At 36.1% G+C, this 26100-nt stretch overlaps 5 protein-coding genes across 8 annotated transcripts; 4 read left to right on the forward strand and 1 right to left on the reverse strand.

Annotated features, from left to right (window-relative positions):
* The first annotated feature begins 3802 nt into the window (after window positions 1–3802).
* Window positions 3803–5581, forward strand: LOC113315270. Of its 2 annotated transcripts, none has more exons than XM_026563573.1 (5): window positions 3803–4163; window positions 4393–4887; window positions 4976–5128; window positions 5232–5381; window positions 5468–5581. In XM_026563573.1, exons 1-5 carry the CDS (start codon window positions 3845–3847, stop codon window positions 5527–5529), a joined length of 1179 nt encoding a protein of 392 aa, XP_026419358.1. In that variant the 5' UTR covers window positions 3803–3844; the 3' UTR covers window positions 5530–5581. The 2 variants fall into 2 exon arrangements, with proteins under 2 accessions (XP_026419358.1, XP_026419359.1); XM_026563574.1 differs by having other exon boundaries at window positions 4438–4887.
* A 130-nt stretch (window positions 5582–5711) lies between these two features.
* Window positions 5712–6834, forward strand: LOC113316725. The gene is made up of 3 exons (XM_026564871.1): window positions 5712–5915; window positions 6016–6585; window positions 6772–6834. The coding sequence occupies exons 1-3, from the start codon at window positions 5712–5714 to the stop codon at window positions 6832–6834; spliced, it is 837 nt and encodes a 278-aa protein (XP_026420656.1).
* Window positions 6835–7607: 773 nt separating this feature from the next.
* On the reverse strand, window positions 7608–9713 carry LOC113319382 (uncharacterized protein At4g33100-like). The gene is made up of 4 exons (XM_026567643.1): window positions 9501–9713; window positions 9327–9411; window positions 9151–9230; window positions 7608–7943 (listed from the first exon to the last, which is right to left on the reverse strand). The coding sequence occupies exons 1-3, from the start codon at window positions 9590–9592 to the stop codon at window positions 9153–9155; spliced, it is 255 nt and encodes an 84-aa protein (XP_026423428.1). The 5' UTR covers window positions 9593–9713; the 3' UTR covers window positions 7608–7943; window positions 9151–9152.
* A 9293-nt stretch (window positions 9714–19006) lies between these two features.
* Window positions 19007–21120, forward strand: LOC113318496 ((S)-coclaurine N-methyltransferase-like). Of its 3 annotated transcripts, XM_026566666.1 has the most exons (8): window positions 19026–19295; window positions 19371–19479; window positions 19571–19795; window positions 19888–19987; window positions 20066–20176; window positions 20267–20356; window positions 20453–20511; window positions 20772–21120. In XM_026566666.1, the coding sequence occupies exons 1-8, from the start codon at window positions 19130–19132 to the stop codon at window positions 20965–20967; spliced, it is 1056 nt and encodes a 351-aa protein (XP_026422451.1). In that variant the 5' UTR covers window positions 19026–19129; the 3' UTR covers window positions 20968–21120. The 3 variants fall into 3 exon arrangements, with proteins under 3 accessions (XP_026422449.1, XP_026422450.1, XP_026422451.1); XM_026566664.1 differs by having other exon boundaries at window positions 19007–19295; window positions 20267–20511; XM_026566665.1 differs by having other exon boundaries at window positions 19017–19295; window positions 19380–19479; window positions 20267–20511.
* Window positions 21121–21927: 807 nt separating this feature from the next.
* On the forward strand, window positions 21928–23378 carry LOC113317412. The gene is made up of 2 exons (XM_026565528.1): window positions 21928–22001; window positions 22421–23378. Exons 1-2 carry the CDS (start codon window positions 21994–21996, stop codon window positions 22878–22880), a joined length of 468 nt encoding a protein of 155 aa, XP_026421313.1. The 5' UTR covers window positions 21928–21993; the 3' UTR covers window positions 22881–23378.
* Window positions 23379–26100: the final 2722 nt, after the last annotated feature.

Consider the following 26100-nt stretch of genomic DNA (forward strand, 5'->3'; position numbering starts at 1 on the left):
AAGTGTAAAATTCAGAAAAGGGGCCGATTCATGGGATGATTATTAGGATTTTCTGTCTGTTATATATTTTGTTGTGTTCTTTATGTTTGGCTGTTTTTGTTGTTTAAAGTTGTGTGTTTTAGTTGTATTTTTCGGTTTCTAATAAATTGTGATGGCTGTTTTTTCTTGATCCACTTTGTGATTGCTGATTTGTTTTGTATCATTTGTATATCTTATTTCTTCAAACATAGAGGACTAGTTCTTTCCGGCATGGTATTTCAATATGCTTAGATAGTCGCTTCTCCGACCCTTATACGACCTTCTTACTATCCAGTTATTATTACATGGATCCCGATATTTCCCATCAGATGATCAGACGATCAATTCTGGTCATACACATATATGAGGGTGCTTGTAACTCTGACAATTTTACGATCAAACATGTATATTGATGAACTCGAAACACTCTGGTTAATATATATGAGGGTGCTTGTTTCAATCAAAACAATCACGTCCAATGAAAATAGTACTCCTTTCGTTTCTGAAAAAGAGATATTATTTCCAATTTGGCCTAGTTTTATGATAAAATGAAAATTGATAGTAAGTCTTTTACAAGAAAACAAGAAATATACCCAACTGGCTAAATAAACATAGACAGTGGCTGTAAAATAAGCTTTGATTGGTATTAGGTAGACAACACAAATCGAGGGAATTTGATATTACGGTAAGCCATTTTTTAAGGTTTTTTTTTTTTTTTTTTTAACATTTTTCTGTCTCACACCTCCCGACTTCACTCACACCGCACAGCATATTCTTCATCTTGAATAAACAAATATTATTCTTTGATCAAGCTTCATCGATATGGACAGTACTACCAATGAAGGTAACGACTTCAACTACCGTGATTACCGAATGGACGACACGTTAAGGCTATGTACCAAACTCATAATTGATTCTCAAGATGCCATGCTCGGTAGGGTTGAAGCGATGCTTTGTAAACGCGTCAGATCTCAAGTGCTCAATAATATAATCCTGGTATAGAAACAGAACAACGTGGTATATTAATGGACCGTGCAGACGACTGTTTGACGGCAGAACCCAAAAACACCGAGACAACGTGGAACGATTCTTTTTAGAATTTCTTTTTTTCCGGCTCTTAAAAGGTTTAGATTTTATTAAAAGAAAAGTGAAAATGAATGCAAGACAATGCTACAACTGTCAATGCAAAATCCTGACAACCACGGCGCAAAAGGAGAAATTGAGCAACTCCTTAACAACAAACACAAACTTACTACCATTGTATAGGGATTCTCAACCCACGCCCCAGTTTCTCATTGTTTGTCACTATTCTTAACATTTAGACCTTGCGTGAATGCAAGGGTGATCTTATCCAATGTCTTTTTTTTTGATAAAATCTTATCCAATGTCCTCCGAGTAGGAATTCAACATCTTCTTCAAGAAGGAAATTCAATTTTTTGTTGTTGTGATGATATGATTAGGTAATTGACCAGGTAATTTGGTCGGTGTTTAAACTATTCAGTGCAGACCCTTTACCTTCTGCAACCACTGGTAGAAGGATAGGGACTAAAATGTTGAGATTTGTTAGAATTGCTTATATAAATGGATGCACAAACCAGTAGATAATCTTTCTGCTAATAACCTTCTTTGGGTAGTCCGATTTTGTTCACTATCTAACGAGCGATGGTCGTGTGTTTATGAAACTTCGCATATAGTTTCTGATCATATATTAAATGGATGCACTGTGCATGATGAACCTGTAGGAAGCTTCTCTAAATGTGTACTATTAGTAATTAAGAATTCTTAACTAATATCGATGGGTTAATGTCAAAATGCCCAAAATCGATTTCAAGGTTGTGAAAATGCCCCGGACGTTAGGGAAAAGATTGAATTGCCCTAAAATCTTATCAAAATGCCCCATTCTGTTACTTTCGCCGTTAGAGATGGTTAAGTGGTCAAATTAGCACACATGTGGTTCCACACGTGTGATAAGATGACATTTATACCCTTGTGACAAATAAGCTGGCATAAGGGGTTAACCCATCGATAGGGTTAAGTGGTAAAATGCCCCAAAATCGACCCTAAGGTTGTGAAAATGCCCCGGGCGTTAGGGAAAAGATTGAAATGCCCAAAATTCTTATCAAAATGCCCCATTCCGTTAATTTCACCTATAATAGTCATAATGAGGCATTATGACAGATTTTGACTGGTCAACTGTGTTATGAATGATATCTTTTGCCCTTCGACAGAAATAGCGCCCGACATGATGGTTTTATTTCTTAATTCATGAGTTGACATAATTTCAGTTTATCTGCGCTTTATCTTCTAATTGTGCACTTTATCTGTAGCCGTCAATTTGAAATGTTGTAACTAATGTCAAACGTGTCACAATCCTAGTTAATAGGACACGCTGGTCATTTGTAAATAGAAAAAAACTACTGTTTCCTTAAAACATATCCCTTCATCTGTGTATGTCCATTTTATAGAGTTGCCACGTGTCGAAATCTCACCTGTTTTATACACGATGGGAAAATTGGAAGAAGCCAAAACATTCCGGGATTTTACCTATAATAGTCAAATTACCTATAATTTGACTATTATAGGTAAAATTATCGGAATGGGACATTTTGATAAGAATTTTGGGTCATTTCAATCTTTTTCCTAACACCCGGGGTATTCTCACAACCTTAAGGTCGATTTTGGGGCATTTTACTACTTAACCCTATCGATTAAAAAAAAAGGAACTCTTGACTAATGAACCAAAAAGAATTATGTTCACATCCTTGTTTGGATTGTTGTAAACTAGTATATATTCTTTAGCTTCTTTCTTATCTTCGTCAAGGAAGAAACTCACCCAAAAACACAAGGGACTTAAACTCAATATATATATTCTTCAATCATGTTCTCTTTATTCAAGTCCAAATCATCTCTGAAAAAAAAGTCAACAAGAAAAAATGCCTGCAACAGGTGATCAAAGTAGTAGCAACGGAAACGGTACCTCAAAGAAACCTGATGTTGGAGCAGAATTTGCAAATGAATCACATGTAGTAAGCAAGCAAACAGATGGAAGTAGCAGCAGCAACAAAACCGGAACTTGGGGTGATTCGCGTTTAGCTAAGAAGATAAATTTACGAAGATCACTAGTGAATCATGTAAAATTCAGGAAACGGTCCGATTCCTGGGATGATTATTAGGATTCTCTGTCTGTTGTTATATGTTGTGTGTTTTTTTTTTTTTTTAAGTTGTGTTGTTTTTTGATGTATTCTCCCATTTCATATGTATATCTCATTCCAAGCATACAATAAAAAAAGGTTTTATGTATATCCCTGAACCCTGAACATATTCTCTGACGAGTATCCTCCGCATGACATTTTAATTCCCTTATAATAAGGGAAGTGATTCTTATCTTAGCACGCCCTGGTAATATCCTTTTAACCAAACGCTCGAGTATTCACAAAAATGGAGTCATGTTTTTCAAACTAAACCCCGTTATGTCAGAAGAGGATTCCGTTGCATTAGTCATTGAACTCTGGAGTATTGACCCACCAAACCCATCTCCAATTGCAGTAAAATAAGCTTTGATTATATTATCGATCATTAGCTAGACAACTCAGATCCAGCGATTTGGTAATACAATATAGTTTCCACGAAACTAAGACATTTTGTCTTTAATCCTTTTTTTCTCAACATTTCTCTCTTATTCTCACACCTACCCCCACTTCACTCACAGTCACAGCACATCCTATTCTTCATCTTGAATGTGAAACTAACTGAAATTCTTCTTTGATCAAGCTCCATAGATATGGCTAGTACTACAGAAGGTAACAACATCGACCGTGATTACCGAATGGACGAAACATTAAGGCTATGTAGCAAACTCATAATTGATTCTCAAGATGCCATGCTTGGCAGGATTGAAGCTATGCTTTGTAAACTCGTCGAATCTCAAGTGCACAAATTTCAGTCTGTATCAGTGGTTTTGTCTCCAGCTGCATCAACAGATTCAGCACTATTAGCACCACCAGAAGAAGGTGTATCCGGCAACCGTGCTGATGAGTTACCGGCAAACACCAGCAATACATCATCGCTATCATTAGAGGAGATCGTCGAGATACATGATCAAGATGGACAAGAACAGCCAACGACCGTTATGGAAGTTAAATCTGGTAAGTTAATGAACAACGAAGGCTACATTATCGTTTGTACCAAAGCCCCGAGTAAAAATTAAGATTAGCATAGCTTATTTAGTGAGAAAACCAGACCTATATTCTTTTGTAGAGTTGAATCCAACAACTAGTGACCATTTTACATTTTCATTGTCCATGGTCCTCTCAAATTTCATTCTGAGAGCTTTTCGTATCGCTTAATTTTGTTCCTACATGTTAAATCAAGAAGATGACGGTTATATTTGGAATGGATACGAGGAACTATGGGAAGCAGCAGCTAATGGTGATTGGGAAACAGCTAGGGAATTTCTCAACCTTTATCCAGCAGCGCTAACAGAACCAATAACAGTTTACGGAGAAACAGCATTACATATAGCTGCGTATGAGAGCCAAGTGACGTTTGTACAGGAAATTGTGAATGTCATGCCAGAAGAATCACTTGCATTACAGGGAAATCGTCGCGGTTTTACAGCACTTCATATTGCTGCTAAGGTAGGAGATGTCAGAACTGCTGCATTGATGGTACGAAGAAACCGTAATCTGACACAAATACGTGATAAAAAAGGAAGAGTACCACTGCAAATTGCAGCAAAACACGCTTCAGATGGACAAAAGGAGGTATTAGAGTATCTTATCTCTGAAACAAGGGACGAGGACCCAAGTCCCTTCTCTGGTCATGGTGGTGCTGGGCTATTGCGGAATATACTTTATGCGAATTTCTATGGTTTGTTACAAGCACTAGTAAGATTATGATATGCTCAAAGTCATTTTGAACTAATTAACGCTACAATTATTGAACATTTTGTGTGTAGATATGGCATTGTCTCTCGTCCAACGGTTTCCAAAACTGGTTACTGAGAAAACAAAGATAACTCAATCATGTGGATTAGAAGTTATGATTCAGAGGCCATTCGTATTTCTAAGTGGAGCGCAGCTAGCTTGGTGGCAGCGGTGCATCTACTACTGTAAGTCAGAGAAAAAAAAGAAAATCATTTGTTGCTTCTTTAATCAGTGTATCATTTATTAAAATGAATATCGGACCATGCATCTGTGACATTGTTTGTACAGTAATTCAAGTGGATATGGGTTCTACATTTAACCATGGCACTACAGGAGACGAAGAAAACCTTTTGGGAAGCTCTAGTACACCCTCGAGAAGTTCCGGTCGCACCATAACGAAGTTTATCTCAACTTATCTCATGCCTTACTTAACACGAGGTAGGCTTTACTTGGGAAACTTTAGGCACTCAAAAAACACTGGTGAGCAGTTCTAACGGTGATTTTTGTTTTAATTGTTATTTCAGTGCCTCGTATAAAGAAGTTGTACAGTCAAAAGTTGATGCACAGAGAAGCCCTCTTTGTTTAGTTAAATATATGTTAGCGCAGCTTGATAAAACAATGAGTAGGTTTGAAATATCAGAATTTTTCGACAATTCTTGTGCTATGAAGACAGCTATAACATATGGAACGGTTGAATGTGTAGTGGAGTGTCTTCGAAAATTTCCTTACCTAATTTTGGAAGATTTTGGGAATAAAACAATGATAGAAATGACTATTGAAGAACGAAATGAAAAGATTTTAAGCGTCATATTCGAAACTTGCCCTGACGACGCCAAGAATGAGCTTGTTTCTAGTATAGATGAAAGCAATAATGGTATCTTACATTATGCTGCAAAATTAGCACCTTCTAGTCAACTCAGTTCGATATCTGGTGCCGCTCTTCAGATGCAACGGGAAATACAGTGGTTTAAGGTAATAATAATTCACAGATCATCAGATACACAATATGGATATATATTATGTTTAGTCTTTGTTCCTGAACAATATATAATTGTATAAGCATTACGTTCAGGGGGTGGAAAATATTGTACCAGAAAAAGATAAGTATTTGAGAAACAAAGATGGAAATACAGCTCAATTCATATTCACTGAACAACACAAGGATTTAATGGAGAAAGGAGAAAAGTGGATTAAAGACACATCTGGATCATGCATGCTAGTAGCTGCCCTCATTGCAACTGTCGCATTTGCAGCATCTATTACTGTACCCGGTGGTAGTATTAGTGATACTAACAGCAGGAACAACGGCATTCCAATTTTTTTGGAGAAGAATTCTTTTACAGTCTTTGCAGTAGCGGATGCCTTGGCTCTATTCTCCGCCATCACTTCAGTACTCATGTTCTTAGCTATATACACATCTCGTTATGGGGAAAAGGATTTTCTCAAATCCTTACCACAAAAACTGATCATTGGCCTTGCATCCCTCTTCATATCTATGGCCACCATCATGGTAGCATTTGGGGCAGCACTTACTATTGTTATCGGACATCGGTTTACATGGGCTCCAATTCCAATTGCATTGTTTGGGTCTATTCCTGTGATCCTATTTGTATTCTTGCAGTTGCCGCTGTTCATTGATATGGTTAAGTCTACATACTGGCCAGGCATCTTTGGAAAACACAGCATACGTGTGATGAAGCGTAATAAGAAAAAGAAAGAGAAGGAGAACTGAACCAAGAAAACATTTTTTAAGCTACAAACAGCGAATTTTGGAAGATGGGCAACTGGTACATAGATTGTTAACCGGAAGGTAAAATGGATCTTGCAGAGTACTAAAGAGTTCTGCGGAATCAGGTTTAGTTATATTAGAGCCGATCTTGCATTTGAGTGACTAATACTTCTTGAGCATCATTATTAACTATTCTTCCCTTCAGAGTGCAACCAGTGGATATTTGGAAGTCTAGGCTCAACCAAGAAGGTTCTTCTGTACTCCAACTAGCTTAATTTGCTAGACCACCTTGAATGTTTAACGTGTAATACTAACATCAGTTATCAAAACACCAGAAAATTTAATCACACGAGCGTGGTTATAACCATGAGTAACCTCCACTTGCACTGTCACTCTGGGATCATTCAAATGCCAGCGGTGATGGGTTTAACGCAAGTGTGAGTAGGTAACATTAAAACCAGAATGGAAATGTTGTCACCAAGTTGATATTGCCGAGTTGGTCTAAGGCGCCAGCTTAAGGCGCTCGTTCGAAAGGGCGTGGGTTCAAAACCCACTGTCAACAAGTCATTTTTTTTTTTAACTCAACTTGATAATCATCACTTAACAATATTGGTCCCTGAAGTGCGCCCAGCGCATACACAAGAAATCAGCTCTAATAACTAACCTGTATTTAGAATTATCAAGGATTTCCTTTTTCTGCTGCAGCCTTCAGTACTCTACAACTCTTCAGTACCCATTATACCTTCTGGTTCACAATCAACCTATCAATCATCCATTTACAACGGACGGCTACACCTTTACTAAGAACCATTATAAAACAGGGAGAATCCAAGGCTGGTCTACAGAAAGTTGACACCACTGTCACCACAATTAATGGTCATATTAGTACATTTTCATATCACAGAAACCTAATTTTACACATATGACGCAGTTGGTTAGCTAAATTAAGATAAATGATATCAGATTTGAGGCTTTAAGACGACTGCATCAAGATAAAAGCAAATATTCACAGTATAAATACATCATGAACCTTCCATTAGGATGCAATCAACTTTCTGTTACAGTTAATCAACCCTTTGAATTAGAATTGTTTGCTAACCACAGTATGGTAAATCCTTTGGTTTGTGCATCAACGTGCTTATGAAAAATGATAGATTATGTTCACTGTTGCCTAGCCTGGATAGAATGAAGAAGCAGTTCCATAACCTATCAAACATGGTCCCTTTATCTCCATTCCAGTCCCTTCTTCTGCACATTTGTCAGTCATATTCCTGCAGTCCATTAAAAGCACAGTTCAGTAAAGATGAATGTGCATATATAAAATTTTGTGGTTGCCAATAAGAAAACTGGTCGAGATTGTTATTGTGGAAGCAGAACAGTAATATAAGGAAAACCTAGATTCTGTAATCCTTAGGTATCAGTATACCAGATTCTTACTAACTAGTCGTAGGCCTGGATCTGGGTCTGGAGTCTAGACATCACTATGGAGTCTTTCTGCATCAATCACTGAAGGTCCATCAGACTAGCAATTCTATCATTAAGTCGAAAATGGGTGAAATATTCTTAACTAAGGGACCCGCCTTCGTACTAATTTACCAATGGAGGTTCGTAGAAGCCGTATGGGTATCAATCACGAGGTTGTTCTGCTTCTCATACAAACGCTCGAGTGTTTTAGCAGCTTTCTCATATATGAACATAACCCAGCAAATAATAAGCATATTCAGACATGAAAACTTGATCACATGCTTTCTGCAATACTTAACTAAAGTGTTTGAACTCAACATAACGAATTTTCAAGAATGTAACATCCTAGTAGAGTTAACGCTTCAAGCTGTAATTGATCAACTCATTTAAGCTGAAAAAAATAGGTTTTTCCAAGAGAAAAAATGCCAAACAAAAGAAGGTATGATTTATCAGGCAGGTAATGTTTCTAAAAAAGAAACCTGGAGTGCTTAAATAGTTCAACATACTCAAGGAAAGCACCTACTAAATTCCCACCTTGCTCATCGACTAATGAGTGTGCTCTCAGTATGGTTTTCGCCGTAGCAGATATTGATCAGGTTTCCAAAGAAGAGAGAGACAAAAACATGAACAAAATTGCTTCTCAAACAACTAGCTCTCACGCAACTAACTCCATTTCATGAATCAACACATGCAATACGATGTTTCTATGTACAACTTTGAATTCCGGAGATGTGTTACCCCAAAATTATATCTCAATTTCTACACAAACAAAGGCAGCCACATGAATTGTGCTAAGCAACTTTGTGCGACTTGCTAGCAAGCAATTAGCTACATCTCTAGCATTCTCCCAATAATATACGGCATAACAAATCAAGACAAACAAAGTCAACATCCACAAATCAAAATTTCTCCAAAACCCTAACTTCCAGTCCTCCCTCAAACTATCAACTTTCTCTACAAATCATTAAAAAAAAAATCAAATAAAAATTCAATTAAATTTGTAAAACCACACACCTCTATTCGGCAGAAATCGGAAACCCAGAATCAGCTTCTTCTTCCAAGAACCTAGCTAGTTGTTTCACCTCAAGATGTTCCTATCAAATACAGAATCAGGTCAAAATCAAGTCAAATTAGGTCAAAATTCATCAAGAACAAGACCCATTATCAAATAATCCAAGAACTATACTTACAGAAAGACAAGCTTTGTACTTCTGCCATTCTGTAACACATTCTTCTTTATCCCATTCACCCTTTAAGAACTTCTCTGAATACCACCTGTGAGAAATCATAATCAACTGTCAAAAAATCTCTTCTTTCACACTCAAAGAGAGATATGGGGTGTGGGTAGAGGGAAAGATTCTTACTTGTTGAAGCATTGATGATACGCAGATCTAAGTTGAGCACAAGGTGATGTTGATATAGAGCTTTTCTTCTTCTCCTCCTCCTTCTTACCCATAAAACACTCTAATCTCGAACCCCCTTTAAACCCCCAGTTCGATTCAATTACTGGAGATTTCAGCCTCCCTCTGTGTCTCCACAAAACCCTTGGAAATTTTTGATTTGGGAATTTTTATGAAGTACCCCTGTTTGGAGAAGTACAGAGGAAACGAGTAAGTTCTGTCTGACTCATCGTTTGTTATGATGTTTTTAAGGCCGTTGGATTTTCATCTTTCTTGAATTCGAGGAGAAGAGTATATTTTGTCTGACTCATCATTTTTTACTCTATGCGGTTCTGAACAAGAGTTGAAGCATGTTTGTTTTTTGGTGACTCGGGGTCTGAATCTGGCTCGGCCCTGACTCGCCCCAAGTAAGATATCAGATTGTCTTTTTCTGAGTCAAATCTGACTCGTGATATGAGTCAGACCTAATCCCTGACTTGGATCCGTTTGAGTCAGGTAATAAAATACTTCTGACTCATGGGAGCAAGTCATTGACTCATATTTTTGAGTCAGATGTTGTTCATGTTGTACGTAGTAATCAAAGAGCTCTATAAAAGGAACATGTCACCAAGAGAATAGTTAAAATTCATTTCCGTTTGGATCTCGTAGAAAAGATGATCTCATTATGTCATGATAGTGTCATTATAACCATGTCATTGAATCCTCCCCTTATATTTATCAATACCGTCGAAATTAGAGCTTTATAAAAGGTTAGTGTTCTTATTGATATAATTACTGTCGAAACACTGTAATCGCATTAATTTTCTCTTAATTATTATTTGATCATTAGAATCATTAAAACTATAATGAGAATTAGAAGAAGACTTAGTTTATGATTCACAACCATGAAATTAGATAATAGAGTATTTGTATGTATACCAAAAATAAAGCGTATGACGTAGTTTTTTTTTTTTTTCCTTTTTCTTTTATGCGGATGAAAATTAAGACGTAGGTTAGTTTGAACTTTGAAGATTATGTTGTATTCACTCATGAAGAAAGAAAAATACTCGAGGTAAAAAACTAAACTGTGATTGAGAATTTATAGAGCGGAGAGAAGTTTTTATTTCCACGGATTTTGATCTTTGGTCAATTTTTTTTGACCAAAAGTCAGCTTTTTCCCATCCATTCTAACTTTCCTTATACCAAATTTTTTTCAAGTACAGAAAGAATCACAAGACTATAAACACAAGTCCTCAACTATCTTTTTTTCGACTTCAAATATAAGAGTCAAGCTCCTGAAAAACCCGAATATCCAGTTGTACAACTGAAAATATCCAGTTGTACAAATGATTAGTGGCTAATATCACTGTAGCACAATGACAAAATCATTATTTATTATATTAATTACCTGAATTCCAAATTTGTAATTCTGTAAAAGAAAAAAAAGAATAATAATAATAATAACAATATCTTTTTTTCAGAAACGGGGAAAGTAAAAGATAGTACTACCCCATTTTTGAAAAAAAGTTACTTCCACTTTTTTGTAATAGGCCAAATTGGTAGTAAGAGTGTGTTCGTTTTCTCCTGACTCACATGACTCGTCTGGATCCGGCTGAAATCACCGGACTCATCTGGATCTTGTAGAAAAAATGGTCTCGCCATGTCATGATAGTTTCTTTATAACCATGTAATTGGATCCTATCCCATATATAAGTACGTGATAGATGTTGTGTTGAGTGTTAGAATATGGGCTTCCAACTCAAAACCAATGTCACAATGAGTTGAGTGACCCTAAAGAATTAATAAACCGCATGATATTAGACTTAGAGTAGATAACCCAAAAAATAATGATTCATAGGTGCTGTGTTGAATGTTAGAAAATGGGCATCCAATTCAAAACCAATTGGTAATGAATGGAGTGATTCTAAGGATTAATAAACCACATGATCTTAGATAACGCAGACAATGTAGGACTAATAATCTCAACATCGAGTTTTGTTTTTTAGCATATAATAAAGTTGAACTGCATGCTAGATTAATCCACTGCCAAGTAAAACTTGATGTAACGATGGACACCAAAAAAATGAGTGATTATCCGGGATATATAGGAAATTATTTTCATGATTAAAACGTGTAAAGAAACAATAGGGTAATGTCAAGAAAACGTCACAAGGACAAGAACAAGCTGATAACAGAGGTGAAAGGATTCATATATCAATGGAGCTCCGTCAAAAATTGTTTCCCTCTAACCACTTTTGTTCTTATACCAGTTGCATCTTCACAACATGTTGCAAAGCAGCTTATACAATCAATTTAAGTGATTGCCAGCTGCTTGTATATGTATTTGTGATTCATTAGAGACGAGAAACGGAATAAATATATGCTCTCTCCAAAATGATATGGCATAGGCAGAATACTACAAGTCACACATCACAGATTCAAAATCAAAAAGTTTTTAAATTTTTCTAGATCTCTTCGGTTTTTATATTCATTACAGTTTTTCTTTAATGTTTTAACATTTAGTCTTCACTTGTTCTCAATCCTTTTATACTATTTCATGTTTTAGTTTTGTTTCCGGTTCATCTTCTCAATTTAGAAGCTTAAGTCTCTTCTCTTCTACTTGCTTATCTTTTCAAAATGTGTAACTAATCTTCCTATTTTCACTATCATGTGTTTAAAGATTGAGTTATCTCCAATAGCGTTTTCCTTTTTACGTGTATTGATTATTGCGTTTGCGGAGCTTGCTAAAAAATCGTTTGGTTAAAGATGGAATTTGTGAAGAACATTATGGTACAAGGTGGAGGAAGGCACATGTAACTACAATGAAGCCCGCGTCTCACTCCTTTTAAATTTTTCAAAATTCAAATTCAAGAAAACCTACCAGATTTTCCTTTTCCTGATTATTCTCTGGTCAAAAGCCAGCTACACAACTTACCTCAAAGGCGGTAACCTAATCACTTTTGAAATCAATGATAATAGCCTAAATATATGGATTCTTAATAACTAAATATATCCTAATATCTTCTCAACCTCTTTATCTACTCCAATCCAAGAGTTAACTTTCAGAAATAATTTTTTTGGTACCGCCAAGATGGAAGGAGAGAGCTCTACTCAAGTGGGAGATCTGGTTAACAAGTTCAAGCAAGCGGTTCTTGATCTGGGAGATACTTCTGAAATAGCAGATTTCTCTCAAGAAGGAGATAAGGAAGGGGATGAAGAAACAAAATGGGAAGCAAGCGCAATAGGCAAGATAATCATAGAAGAAAGCTGACACAGTTGCTAAGCATCTTGGTTTTGCTTGGCAATTTATGAAGCAGGAAGATGTGAAAATCATTGAAACTGACCCTAACATCATAATTTTCAAGTTCAGTAATTGGATTTTACTGAACACAGTCATCAATGAAAGGCCATGGAGCATCAACAAGAATCTTCTAGTGGTACATGATTACATCCCAGACATGATATACACTGAGAAGCATTGGGGTTTTCAACAATTTTGGATGCATTTAATGTACTTGATGCCTGAGCAGATGAATGTGGCTGCAGTGACAAAAATAGGAGAGCTAATGGGTCAAGTCATTCCTATTGAACCCAAGGATGCAATCCCAATTGGTAATGCACTTGTCAAAGTCTATGTCAACATAGATCTGACAATCCCATTGAGAAGAGGAGTTAAAGATGTAACTAATGTTGGTCTCTCGCGCTGGATATTTTTTTTTATGAGAGACAACCAAAAGGTATCTGCAAAGAATGTTAAGTGATCAAGCATTGTCAGGTTGCATGCAAGGAAGCAAAAAAATTTCTGGAGAAGGCCCATGAAAAACCTTATTTTTTTGGGAACATGAATAATGTAAGGAAGAATATTGCTATAACTTCTACAAGCAAGGCACCTGTCTCAAAGAAGAACACCAAATCCACTGTGAAGACTGCAGTCTTTGTACCTCCTAAAAGTGGTATTGCTGTCAATTTGGACTTCCTTCTTGCTAAGGCAACATGAAGTAAGAATGAAGAAGAGAATAGACTTGGCAAGAGACAAAGAGCTGAAGTAAGTGAAGAAGCTGACCAGAATCCTGAATCCACTAGTACCATAATGTCTCCCAATGCAGATTCCTCAACAGCTCACATGGTCAGCACTGGAGATAACCAAATAGTAAATGCAGATAAGGGAGATCAGGTATACACACTTCTCATATATATTTGTTTCTTTACTATCTCATTCTGTTTTTAATCATATTTACATTTACCTTGTTACCTTCTTATTTATTAGCACCTTAATTTTCTTGCATATTGAACTTCTTAAGAATTCTCATAATTTGTTTGTTGTCCGCATCATTTTTCTTTTTGCAAATATGAAAATCCTTTCATGGAATGTCCAAGGTTTTAAAACTGCTTCTACTAGAAATCATTTAAGTGAACTTATCAGAGCTCAAAATCCTGACATTATATTTCTGTATGAAACAAAAATAAGTAGAAACAAGTGTCAGCCTCTCTTAAAACAATATCAATATCCCAATTGGAGATACATTGAACCTGAAGGCTTATCAGGAGGTCTAGTTTTATTATGGAAGAATGGTTTTATGTGTGACATTGTTGATACTCATTATAATATGTTTAATGCTATAGCTAGTCCAATTTGACCCTAGTAAGCCAGAGTTTCTTTTAACTTGTATGTATGGCTTTTCCAACTGAACTAAGAAGAAAGAACAATGGGGTTATATTCAACAGATTAGTGAGAATAATAGCATTCCTTGGGCAGTTCTAGGGGACTTAAACTTTCACTTAAATGATAGTGACACATGCACTACTTCTTCTGTTGATGGTTGGGTGAATACCATAGTTTCTAATAGTGGTTTAGAAGATATAGGCTTGGTAGGCAAGAATTATACCTGGAGCAACAATAATATGGGAACTGGGTCTATTAAATCTAGAATAGATATGGGTATAGTTAATGGTGGTTGGAATCTTAATTTCCCTAACACTAGATTACTACACCTCACTCAACTAGGAAGTGACCATAGCCCAATTATGCTAGACACTGATATAACCATACCTAATTGCTGGAATCCTTTTAAATTTTTTCTCACTTGTCTCAATGATGAAATATGTTCTGTTATCATTGCTAATGCTTGGCAAACCGGTGTTACTGGTTCTCCTGGTTACTAAATTGTCCACAGCTAGAAAGGAACTCTCCTTATGAAATAAAGAACATTTTGGTGACATCAAAAACAAGGTGAACAATCTGCAAAAGGAACTCAACCAGTTACAAGAACTTCCTTAAAGTAGTAATACTGAAGGTGAAATCATCAGAATCAACAATGATCTCAATAAGTTGCACAAAATCAAATCAGAATTCTATCAACAAAAGGCAAGGGATCACTTCATTAAAGATACGGACACCAACAACAAATTCTTTCACACAAAAGTCAACAAAAGAAGAGTAAGGAACAACATAAATGATATTCAAGATCATAATAAAAACTGGCTTCAAACTAGAGATCAAATAACACATCACTTGACTCATCACTTCAAAAGCATCAGTACAACCAGCAATCCAGTAATTGAGGATAACTTTTACTCCATTATTCCATCAATTATTAATGCAGAACAGAATGCTACATTCACCAGAATTCCAAGCAACGAAGAGATATTTTCTACTCTCAAAAGCATGGAAAATTGGAGTTCTCCAGGACCAGAAGGATTCCAAGCTGGTTTCTACAAAAGCCAGTGGGCAACAGTTGGAGAAGATGTTTGCAACATGGTCAAGAATTTCTTTGAAACCAAATTTATCCTGAAGCAGATCAATAAGACATACATCTCTTTAATCCCCAAGAAGAAAAAGTATATAAATACAGCTGATTATAGGCCAATTGGTCTATGTAACACTTCGTACAAAATTGTTTCTAAATTTCTTGTCAACAGAATGAAGCCAGTAATGGAGAAACTTATCTCCCCTTACCAGGATACTTATGTTTCAAGGAGACTCATCAGTGATAATACAGTTTTTGCTCAACAGATTATTCACTCAATGAAGAAGAAAAAAGGAGAGAATGGATGGATGGCACTTAAGCTAGACATGTCAAAGGCCTTTGACAGGTTGGAGTGGCCTTTCTTAATCAAAGTTCTTTCTTATTTTGGTTTTAATGACGATTTTTGTGATCTTATACAACAATGCATCAGCACAACCCAACTTTCAGTTATGCTTAATGGGTCACCTTGTGAAGCATTTAAACCAACAAGATGTATTAGGCAGGGTGATCCCTTATCACCTTACCTATCTATTCTTGTCATGGAGTTTCTCTCAAGACAACTCATAGCAGCACATCAAGAAAATAGAATCAAAGGAATTAAAGTGGCTGCCTTAGCACCAGCCATTAATCATCTGATTTTTGCAGATGACTGCTTGATCTTTACTCAAGCAAATGTCACCACAGTCAAGAACTTATTGGATCTACTTCAACACTTTATCTCTCAGTCAGGACAAGTTATCAACTTTGAGAAAAGTGCAGTATATTTCAGCAAGAAAACCAAGCCAGATGTTGCAGACACAATAAAGCAAATACTGGGAGTCAAAAGCATGAACTCTAAAGAGAAGTACTTGGGGTCACCATTAATTATTGGGAATTCAAAGCAAGAAGCATTCAAAAGTATTAAAGAAAATTTTGAGAGCAAATTTAACACTTGGTCATCTATCTCTCTTTCATAGGCAGGAAGAGGTACAATGATTAAGCATGTTCTCAATGATGTTCCCATATACCAAATGAGACTTTTAAGTTACCTTCTACTCTTCTTCAGCAGCTAACAACTATTGAGAGGAAATTCTTCCGGGGACATCATTCTAGCAGGGGATATAATCCTACAGCATGGATGAATATTTGTAGACCAACTGAAATGGGTGGTCTTGCTTTTAGGGACCTGGAAAAGCTGAATCTGGCTCTTCTTACCAAATTGGCCTGGAGAATCTACAGTGAGTCTGACACTTTAATGGCTAGAATTCTATCAAGCAAATACTTCAAAAATGGAGATCTACTTCATCAACCTATTACTGCAAAAAGTTTCTCTTATATCTAGAATAGGATTTCAAAAGGCCTAGAGATTGTGCAGCATAACTACTTCATGGAAATTAATAATGGGAGAAAAACAAAAATCTGGAGAGACAGATGGATTCCTGGTATGCTTCATCCACCTTCACCTCAAAATGATCATTATAGGTTTTATGAATCTGTGGAAAAGTTAATGGTCTCTAGAACAACTCAGTGGAACACTCAACTAATTGACTTCTTATTTGATGCTGACACTGCTCTTAAAATTGAAGCTCTCTTTATAGACAACAACAAAAAAGACATCATGATTTGGATGCCTGCAAAAGATGAAGTTTTCTCTGTAAAAAGCACTTATAAAATATTGTCTTACAATGATAGTGATGTTCAGGTAGAAGGAAGAACAATAGATAGGAGAGTATGGAAACCACTCTGGAAATGCAAAGCTGCACATAGGATTAAACTCTTTGCATGGAAATGCATAAGAGGACTTCACTCATCTGAATACAAGAGAGCAATGTACAATAATAGTCTTGAAGTAAACTATGATATTTGTGGCCACAATGCAGAAACTATTGAGCACATCCTTCTTGAATGCAAACATGCCAGAACAGTCTGGAGAGGTATTAATATCAACATAGACACAGTCAGAGAAAACTGCAGCACTGTTTCATAATGGGTAACAAGTTGGTTTTCTCAGTATAATCAAACTAAGGATGATAAATGGATTTATACTCTGATGATAGGAGCATGGATAATATGGAAGGATTGTTGTGATGTTGTTTTTCAGGGAGTCACTCTTAACCCTTTCACTTCTATACACAAAATCCATTATCATCTTGCCTCCCATATTCATGAATCTTATGCTGCTGTTATAACAACCTCTCAGTTATCCAGATGGAAACCTCCTTTAGAAAGCATATTGAAATACAATATAGATGGCTCTTTTGATTCAGATTTTAACCAATTTGGCACTGGTATTGTGCTACGTAATTCTACAGGTCATTGCATTGGCACCAAAGGAACCTATGGAAATGGAGCACTAATTCCAGAGGCGGTGCAGTGTATGGCTATACGTGAGGCATTATTATGGGAAAAAAGCTTGAATCATACAAGGATCCAGATAGAGGCAGGTGCAAAGCTCGTGGTACAGTCCATAAATGGCCATTCACTTCTCATCCAGTGGGAGAATAGGAATATAATAAAGGAAATAAAACATTTGAGCTCCTCCTATGCTTTATGTACTAATGATTATGTAAGTCGAGATGACAATCGAGTAGCAAATGCTATTGCTAGGTCAGCTAGAGAAACTAGAATCTCAACTGAACTTTTCAGTGATTTTGATTATGCAATTTGTACTCTCCTATCTGGAGATCAAAACACAAGTCATTAATAAAAAAAATTTAGTATCAAAAAAAAAAAACAAAAACAAAAACAAACACAAACACAAATTGGGTAGAAGTTTTGGATTGTAATTAATTCTAAATTTTATTTTCGGGCCGAGGGGCAGGGCCTTAGCCTTTTGTAATTTATTTTTTTCCTATCAATAAAATTTTACCCCTTTTCTTCAAAAAAATAAATAAAAAAATAAAATAAAATAAAAAATGATTAAAACGTGTAAAAGCCCTAATTATCAATGGCCTTATCAATTATCAACAAAATAATTTACACCATGAATTTCAATGTTTTGAAATACAACTTTACGGGGTACAAGAAAGTAGAACGATGATCTGATCAGTGGCAATGATTAGTTAATCAAACAACTGTGTTGAACTGTGCCTACCTCATGGTGAATGTGGTAAGAATCAAGAGAACATAACTAAAACCTAGGAATTGTTTATCTATTTTTCCTTTATTGACTCCAAGTCAATCTAACATGACTGAAAAGTCACCATCCATTCTGGGTTTTCCTATAATAAAAATCTACTTGAAACTCGTCACTTAATTCAACAAGTTAAATATTTCACGCAACATAAAAACAACAACCCCGCGTGCTCTCATTTGTTTTGTATTTCGTGTTGATCCAAGTCCATCTTTTCATGTTGAAATAATTGTATCAAATTCAAGTTTTAGTCAAACTCTGCTACCAAATTAAGAAAATCATCCTTCGAGAAGAAATTTGACACTACCTCTTCATGACTGCAAAAAAGAAAAAGAAGAAAAATGAATAAAATAAAACACTTGAAAAAGATCCGTCGCATCAATTTGTCTAAGCTGCCTCCTCCCATGCGTCCTCAAAACATATAGAAAAAATCATCTTGGCAATGAGCGCTGCAGAGTCACGGGAAGCACGTGGTCATGCCAAGCAAAGCATGTCAAAGCAATTGGCGTGCAGGTCCGCCAACATTGAACGCTACATCCCCGACCCCATGCATTTGAATAATGGAACTGGCTTTGTCAGATAGCTCACTTTTTCTTTATCAGATTATAAAAATGACGTCAGTTTCAAATTATAAAAACCACATCATTGATAGTAGTAGTCACTACAACCACCACCACCACCTCTGACTCTCTGTCTGAACTTCACTGGAAGATCAACAGACTTTGTTGTGTGTTTTTCTTTGCAAGTTGAAGAAGATGCAGTTAATGGCAAAGGAAGAGCTGTTGCAGAACATGGAGCTTGGGTTGATACCGGACCAAGAGATTAGAGAAAGGATTAGAATTGAATTAGAAAAACGTCTCCGATGGGGTTACAAAGAAACCCATGAAGAACAGCTTTCTCAGCTTCTTGACTTGGTTCACTGTAAGTGTTACTATCTCTTTTATTGCACTTCTTTGTTCGTTAAATATTGAGATTGATCATCAATTGAATATCCAGCTTTGAAAGGTATGAAAATGGCAACTGAGATGGAGAATTTGGATTTGAAACTCTACGAAGCGCCTATGGAATTCTTAAAGATCCAACATGGAAGCAACATGAAACAAAGGTATTTGGTTTTTTGAAGTTTAGTTCATTGCTGGTACCAATTTTTGTCTAGTTTCTGGCTGGAAATTTGATCTGAATGTTTGCATATACAGTGCTGGTTACTACACTGATGAATCAACAACGTTGGACGAAGCTGAGATAGCGATGCTGGATTTGTATATGGAGAGGGCACAGATCAAAGATGGTCAGAGTGTACTTGATTTAGGGTGTGGATTGGGTGCTGTAGCTCTTTATGGTGCAAACAAGTTTAAAAAATGTCAATTTACTGGAGTAACAAGTTCTGTGGAACAAAAAGATTACATTCAAGGAAAATGCAAGTAAGTGTATCAGCTTGGTTTTTCTTCTTGAACTTTTGGACTTTCACTTTGTATGATCATGACAGTTGATATGTGTATTTCTACTCAACCAGGGAGCTTAAGTTGACCAACGTCAAGGTTTTATTAGCTGATATAACAACTTACGAAACTGAAGAAAGATTTGATCGGATTTTCGCAGTTGAATTGATTGAGGTATGACATAAATTTTGATCAAGTCAAGATTATCTGACGAAATGAACAAATATAATGTTACTTTTTTCGTCTATGTAGCATATGAAGAACTATCAATTGCTTCTTAAGAAAATATCAGAATGGATGAAAGATGATGGACTTCTTTTCGTGGAACATGTTTGCCATAAGACTCTAGCTTACCATTATGAGGTATATATTGGTCCATAGTCTCTCATTTCTATTAAATTTTTCAAGTTAACGTATTTGACAGGATACTGATTTTGTTGTCAATTATTGTAGCCTGTTGATGCAGAAGATTGGTACACTAACTACGTATTCCCTGCTGGAACCCTGACTCTATCGTCTGCTTCAATGCTTCTTTACTTTCAAGTAAGTTCATTCACAAAATTTAGGCTGAAATATATTGTGCTTCTTGCACTCAACCATAACTCTCGCATGATTCTTGAAACTGTAATGGCATGGCAGGATGATGTTGCTGTTGTGAATCAATGGACTCTGAGTGGAAAGCATTATTCTAGATCCCAGTAAGTATTATAATTATTCTGATCACAAAATATAATTACAAGAGCAGAGTTAAATATGGACAAGTGGATATAGTTATTTTTATTTACTAATTGTTTTTTTAAGCTTATTCATAAATATTTTCACAAACTCTATATTATTACACCATCTCTTTTTCAATTGTGCATAAAGTCTCTAACTTGACAAATTAAGTAAAATTGAATCAGAACAAATATCTTCCTCTGCAGATATTTTTTTTCATTTTATTTTTTTGGATTTGCAGTGAAGAATGGTTGAAAAACATGGATAAAAACATCGTTGAATTCAAAGAAATAATGAGGTCTATAACTAAAACTGAGGAAGAAGCGAACAGATTGCTCAATTTTTGGAGGATTTTTTGCATGTGTGGAGCGGAGTTGTTTGGTTACAAGAATGGTGAAGAATGGATGCTGACCCATCTTCTCTTCAAGAAAAAATGAGAAAATTTGTTTTATGCTTTCGTTTTGTGTGTGTTGTTTAACATCATAATTATGCCATATCATCGTAATAAAAACTGTTTAGAATGATTGGTTGCAACTTTTATTTAATGTTAATATAAATATTTCACCATCAGGTGCTTTATGGTTGTTCCATTACTATATCCACACGCAGTTAACAGCTGGTATCGTTACCGCGCGTGCAGCCGAGAGATGAATTGAAATGTACATGAATACTCATTAGTATGTGCACAAAATCAAACTTTTTCTGCTCATCTGGTTGTTTTTTCCTAATGGATACTGAAGGGTGGCAACTTGTGTTAGTGCCTCAGTTAGGGGTGAGCATTTGGCCCGTAATCCACGGATTTAATCGGACCAACCGTTCATTTGTGGATGGACGTCCGGACCGTTTGCCAATGGATTGGATGCGGATGGAATGTTTGAAATTCAACGGATTAGAATCCATCCCGGATGTAACCTTGGAAATCCATCCTCAGCGGTCGTTCTTCCATAATTCCAAACGTAAACCCAAGTCCAAGCCCAAGCACTGTTTTATTAGATGCCAGTCAGTTGGAACCGACAAGTTAAAAGTCTGTTGGTACTTGGTACTTCGGAATGGAGCATAGTTCTTCCTCACCATTAAAATTTAGGGAATTTTGATAAAGTACCCCCGTTTTTTTAAACCCATAAAATTAATGCCTCCGTTTTTTTCAAACTTTCTAAAATGCCCTCACCGTTTACTTTCATCACTTGGGCCTGCATAATGGAGTCAATGCGTGTTTACCTAGTCAAAAACTTGGTCAAATTACTAAAAACCCATCACTTATCTAAAAGGGTGAGAAATATCTTCACTCGACCCTCTCTTTCTTCCTCTCTTCTGTCTCTCTTTCTTCGTCTCAGAGAAGAAGAAAAAATAGTTTGGCGATTCAATTGAATCGATTAGTTAAATCGATAGATGTTTTTGGTTTGATTCATCAGTCTATTGAAGATAATGGTTTCATCGATGGCGACGACTGGAAGGAAAAGGTGATGTCCAGGTAAGATATTTTGAAACCCTAAGTTTTGATTTTCTTAGATCTGTACTTGCATGATTAAATCAAATGATTTGGAAGCTTTTTCGATCAATATAAAGTGAAATCCATAACTTTTTTTTTGAAACCCTCACTTTTTCGTCATTTTTTATCTTTTTGTTTTGTTTTGTCTGTGAAAAACAAAGGGAATCTTCCTTTTGTTTTTGTCTGTCACTTAAAATTGAAAACAAATGATGATGTGAAGAATCTGCGGTTGAATCTGATGAAAGTCTTTTATTTATTTTTTTTAATTGTCAATTTTTTTAGAATTTCTGTCTGTATTTGTATGTGTATTGGGTTTGTATTTGTATGTGTATTGAGTCTGTATTTGGTTTGTATTTGTATGAATGCCTTATAATGTTGTTTTGTATTTCTGTATATTTCAGTGGAAACATTGATAAGGGAAAAAGCAAATTTAGAGACATAAGTTGTTATTGCATTGACAGTAAGATTCAGTTTGCTTTCAAAAAGTTACAAAGAGATAAGATGAATCTGAGGATGTTTCGGCAAATGGTTCACAGGAAGTTGTGTTTGGAAGATATAGATGAAGTTATTTTAATGTGGATATCAGACAATGAACATCCATGGACTCTAAAGAATGATCAGTGTTTTTTTTGGTTTTGGGACAATGTTGTGGTAAATGGCAATGGTTTCATTCAGTTGGTAGTCAAGATTAAAAATCCAGAATGGGATGTCACACCTAAGAAATCAGTATCAAAGTCGCCTCAAGTGAGAAGAAGCCCAAAACTTGGAGGTGATAAGAACAAAAGTGATGATGGTGGCACTGCTAGGAAGTTGTTTGGGCAAGGGCAGTTCACAACCTACTCAAGCAGGTGTTGTTGGTGATAATTTGAGAGAAGGATCGAAATAGATTTAGTGACCCTATTTTGGCATTATCTAGTATGCCTCAAAATAGGTTTCCTCCTGAATCGGGAAAACTGAGAAATGCTCTAAAGAAAAGGAAAGCCCAACATCCATCCCTAAATCGGGAAAATGAGAAATGCTCTAAAATCTACTTCACCAAAGGCAATCTGGAGCGGAACAGCCTCGAGTGAGACAATCGCTCAAAAAGCGGCCATTACAATTTTGTCCTTGGATTATTCGTGAAAAGTGAAAAGAAAAAGGGAGAACAATGTGATTATCATAGGGCCGTTACCTTTCAAAAAAAAATCAAAGGGCCGTTCTTTGAAGTTGAACCCGCTAATTAAAAGTATTAAAATTAGTGTAATAATTTTATTTATGATGGTTTTTGATTGCATATTGAGTGATAGATAATACTAGAAAGTTGAGTCTAAAATTTGTCAACATCATATTTTAGGCGGAGTAAAAAAAAAAATTTACTTACTTAGAAGGTTTCTTTTACCTATATTGTTTATCGGACCGTTGTCCAAAGCATAGGTAACAGACTTCATGTCAGTGCGTTAGTGCAAGTGTTTTTGTAGGCACCGTAATTAACTTTGATTGCAGACTAATTAAAAGATCGAACCTCCGAAAAACATCATGTCACCGGTGGTAATCAAATTTTTTTTTTCATACATTTTTGCACTCGTACCACTATCCATTACAACTCCTGATAAACTCCACAGACTGAGCCTGAAATCTATTTTACTTTAAAGATAGTTGATGTCAGGTGGATAACCATTATAGCCAAATGCAAATCTTGCTTATGATTTACTAATTTGTTAGTTTATGTCATAAAGCGATTTGATTACACCTCACATGATCTAACTCTTCACTGCTCAAACCTGCTTCCAAACCCAAACTGCATGCCAGACAAACACAAGCACTTCCCCCCATTAATATATATCAAAAGGTACTGATATTAACCACTAATCTAAGTAATTAACAGCTCCAAAAATAAGATAAATGCATATAAAAATATTGGAGGATAGAATCTTTATAGCCAATGAATTCCCATCTGTAAACTGGCCATGCTAGAGTTTTTAAAACTTGGATCGTCTGGTTGTCAAATCCACCAAATTTTATTGGTTTTATAACATTGGAGGATAAAAAAACTGTTACTAATTCCCATCCGTAATGAACTTTTTTCTTTGACATAGATATAAGTTCAAAATTATTAAATATCTCTTTTTGGTTTGACTGATATTTTTCCTTGATTAGCTAAAATAAACTCAACATATCAAGGCCAAGACTTTTCTTTCTTTCTTTCTTTTTCTCTAATAGAAGGCCAAAAGTTAAAACCTCAAAATTTTTGGTGGCCGGTGCAAAACTGTTCTATTTTTCTTTTTTTTTTTGTCAATAAAGGAAAAGAAATATATTGATCGACCAAGGGGTACAAGAAAATCAAACCACCTTAGAAAGAAAAAGCAAAAAAAGAAAAGAAAAAGGGTATGGAAGTTCCTTTCAGTTCTCTATAAGGGAATGTTTTCGAATTCCTTAAAAACCAGGACCAAGTGAACAAAGTACACTTAACTTAATTGTAGGTCTAACCTACAATTCTCCCTAGTACATAGCAGTGAGTGAGGTTGCCTTTTTTCTTTTAAGGTTTTGGTTTACCTCCATGAACAGACCCATCGCGCTAGACCTGCCTTATGAGTAGGTTATAGGTCTAACCTATAATTCAAACCGCTTACGACTAGCTAGTAAATTGTGCTTCTTTTGACAATATTTGCTTTGAGCATGCATACAGAGACATCTATCGCCAAACGTGCATGGGTGCTTTCTACCTGAAGATAAAGTAATTCCTCAAAACTAACATTCCTTGTCAGTTTCAAGAAACTGACCATCCCCATCCCATAGTACTCCCAGACTCAAGCCCAAGTTCAAGCCCAGTTATATTAATGGTCAGTCTTGCAACTAATTTCTACAAAACAATTATTGTTATGAATGCTTCTCAATAATAAGATCGGAAACAACAAAGAGCGAAAAAGATGAGTAATCATGTTAGTTTTCATTAAGTAATGTTGGTACCATATTTCTTTGAAAATTTTATTGCCATTGTGGGTCGGATGGGCCTAAAAATAACAAATTTTACGCTCGATCCCACTAAGTGTACCGTGACGAAGAAACAGTAGGAAGCAATGAATTGCTTAGCTTTAGAGAGAATTGTTGTGCATGATATGACGAAGTTAAAATGGAATATGATGTACGCTTTTTCACCTGAAAAATGTTTAAAATGACTGGTTTTATGCTTTTGGATGGATACTTGCCCAATTCCACTAATCATTCTTCTCGGTGATTATTGTACTTATATACTTGACTTAATTTGACCCACCAAAAAAGTTACTATATTTAAAGCCAAACACACGCTCTTGCCTCTTACTTTTATAGGCTAGCTAACTTGTTTGATGCGGATTGGCGAATTGTTGTGAGGTAGTGATACCTACTACTTACTTTTTCTTTAGGGGCATCTAATAAAACTAGGTTTGGAATCCGGAAGGATGGTCTACAAGTGAAGCTGTGATAAGAGCAATTCTAATGGTGCGATCAAAACCATAGACCAAGTACTAAAAAAAACGACCAAATTTAAGTTTAGTCTGTGGTGTTACACTAGGGTGGAAGAGTAAATTTGGTCAGAATCACTTTATACGTCCGCCCCATCACGGGATCATTTTATACCTTCGCCCCACCATCCATCAGGATCACATTATACCTTCGCCTCACTGAGGATCACATTATACCTTCGCCCCATCATCAAGCTCACATTATACCTTCGCCCCACTCATCAGGCTCATATTGTACCTTCGCCCCACCATCATACGGATCAGGCTCACATTATACCTTCGCTCGGTATCAGGCGCACTTATAATGTCCGCTCGACTATATTTGGTTTTGGTCTTGGTCCCAGACCAAATATACTCTGAGATTTGGTTTTAGTCTGGGTTTTGCTCTTTAGTCCGTCCCGCTGTGTCTACATTGTGGACCATATTTATAGTTTTACTCGCCCACTGTGGTTGCTCTAAGGGGTTATCAAATTCGATTAGCTGCCAACCTCAATTATATTTTATGGGATTTTGTAGTTGTAGGATGTTTTCAATAACATCAAAATTTAAACGGTTTTCGCATTTTTGGTTTGTCGTCATGATGGGGAGCGTCTTGTGCCGAA

This window comes from Papaver somniferum, chromosome 10, assembly GCF_003573695.1.
Source record: "Papaver somniferum cultivar HN1 chromosome 10, ASM357369v1, whole genome shotgun sequence".
Taxonomy (NCBI): Eukaryota; Viridiplantae; Streptophyta; class Magnoliopsida; order Ranunculales; family Papaveraceae; genus Papaver; species Papaver somniferum.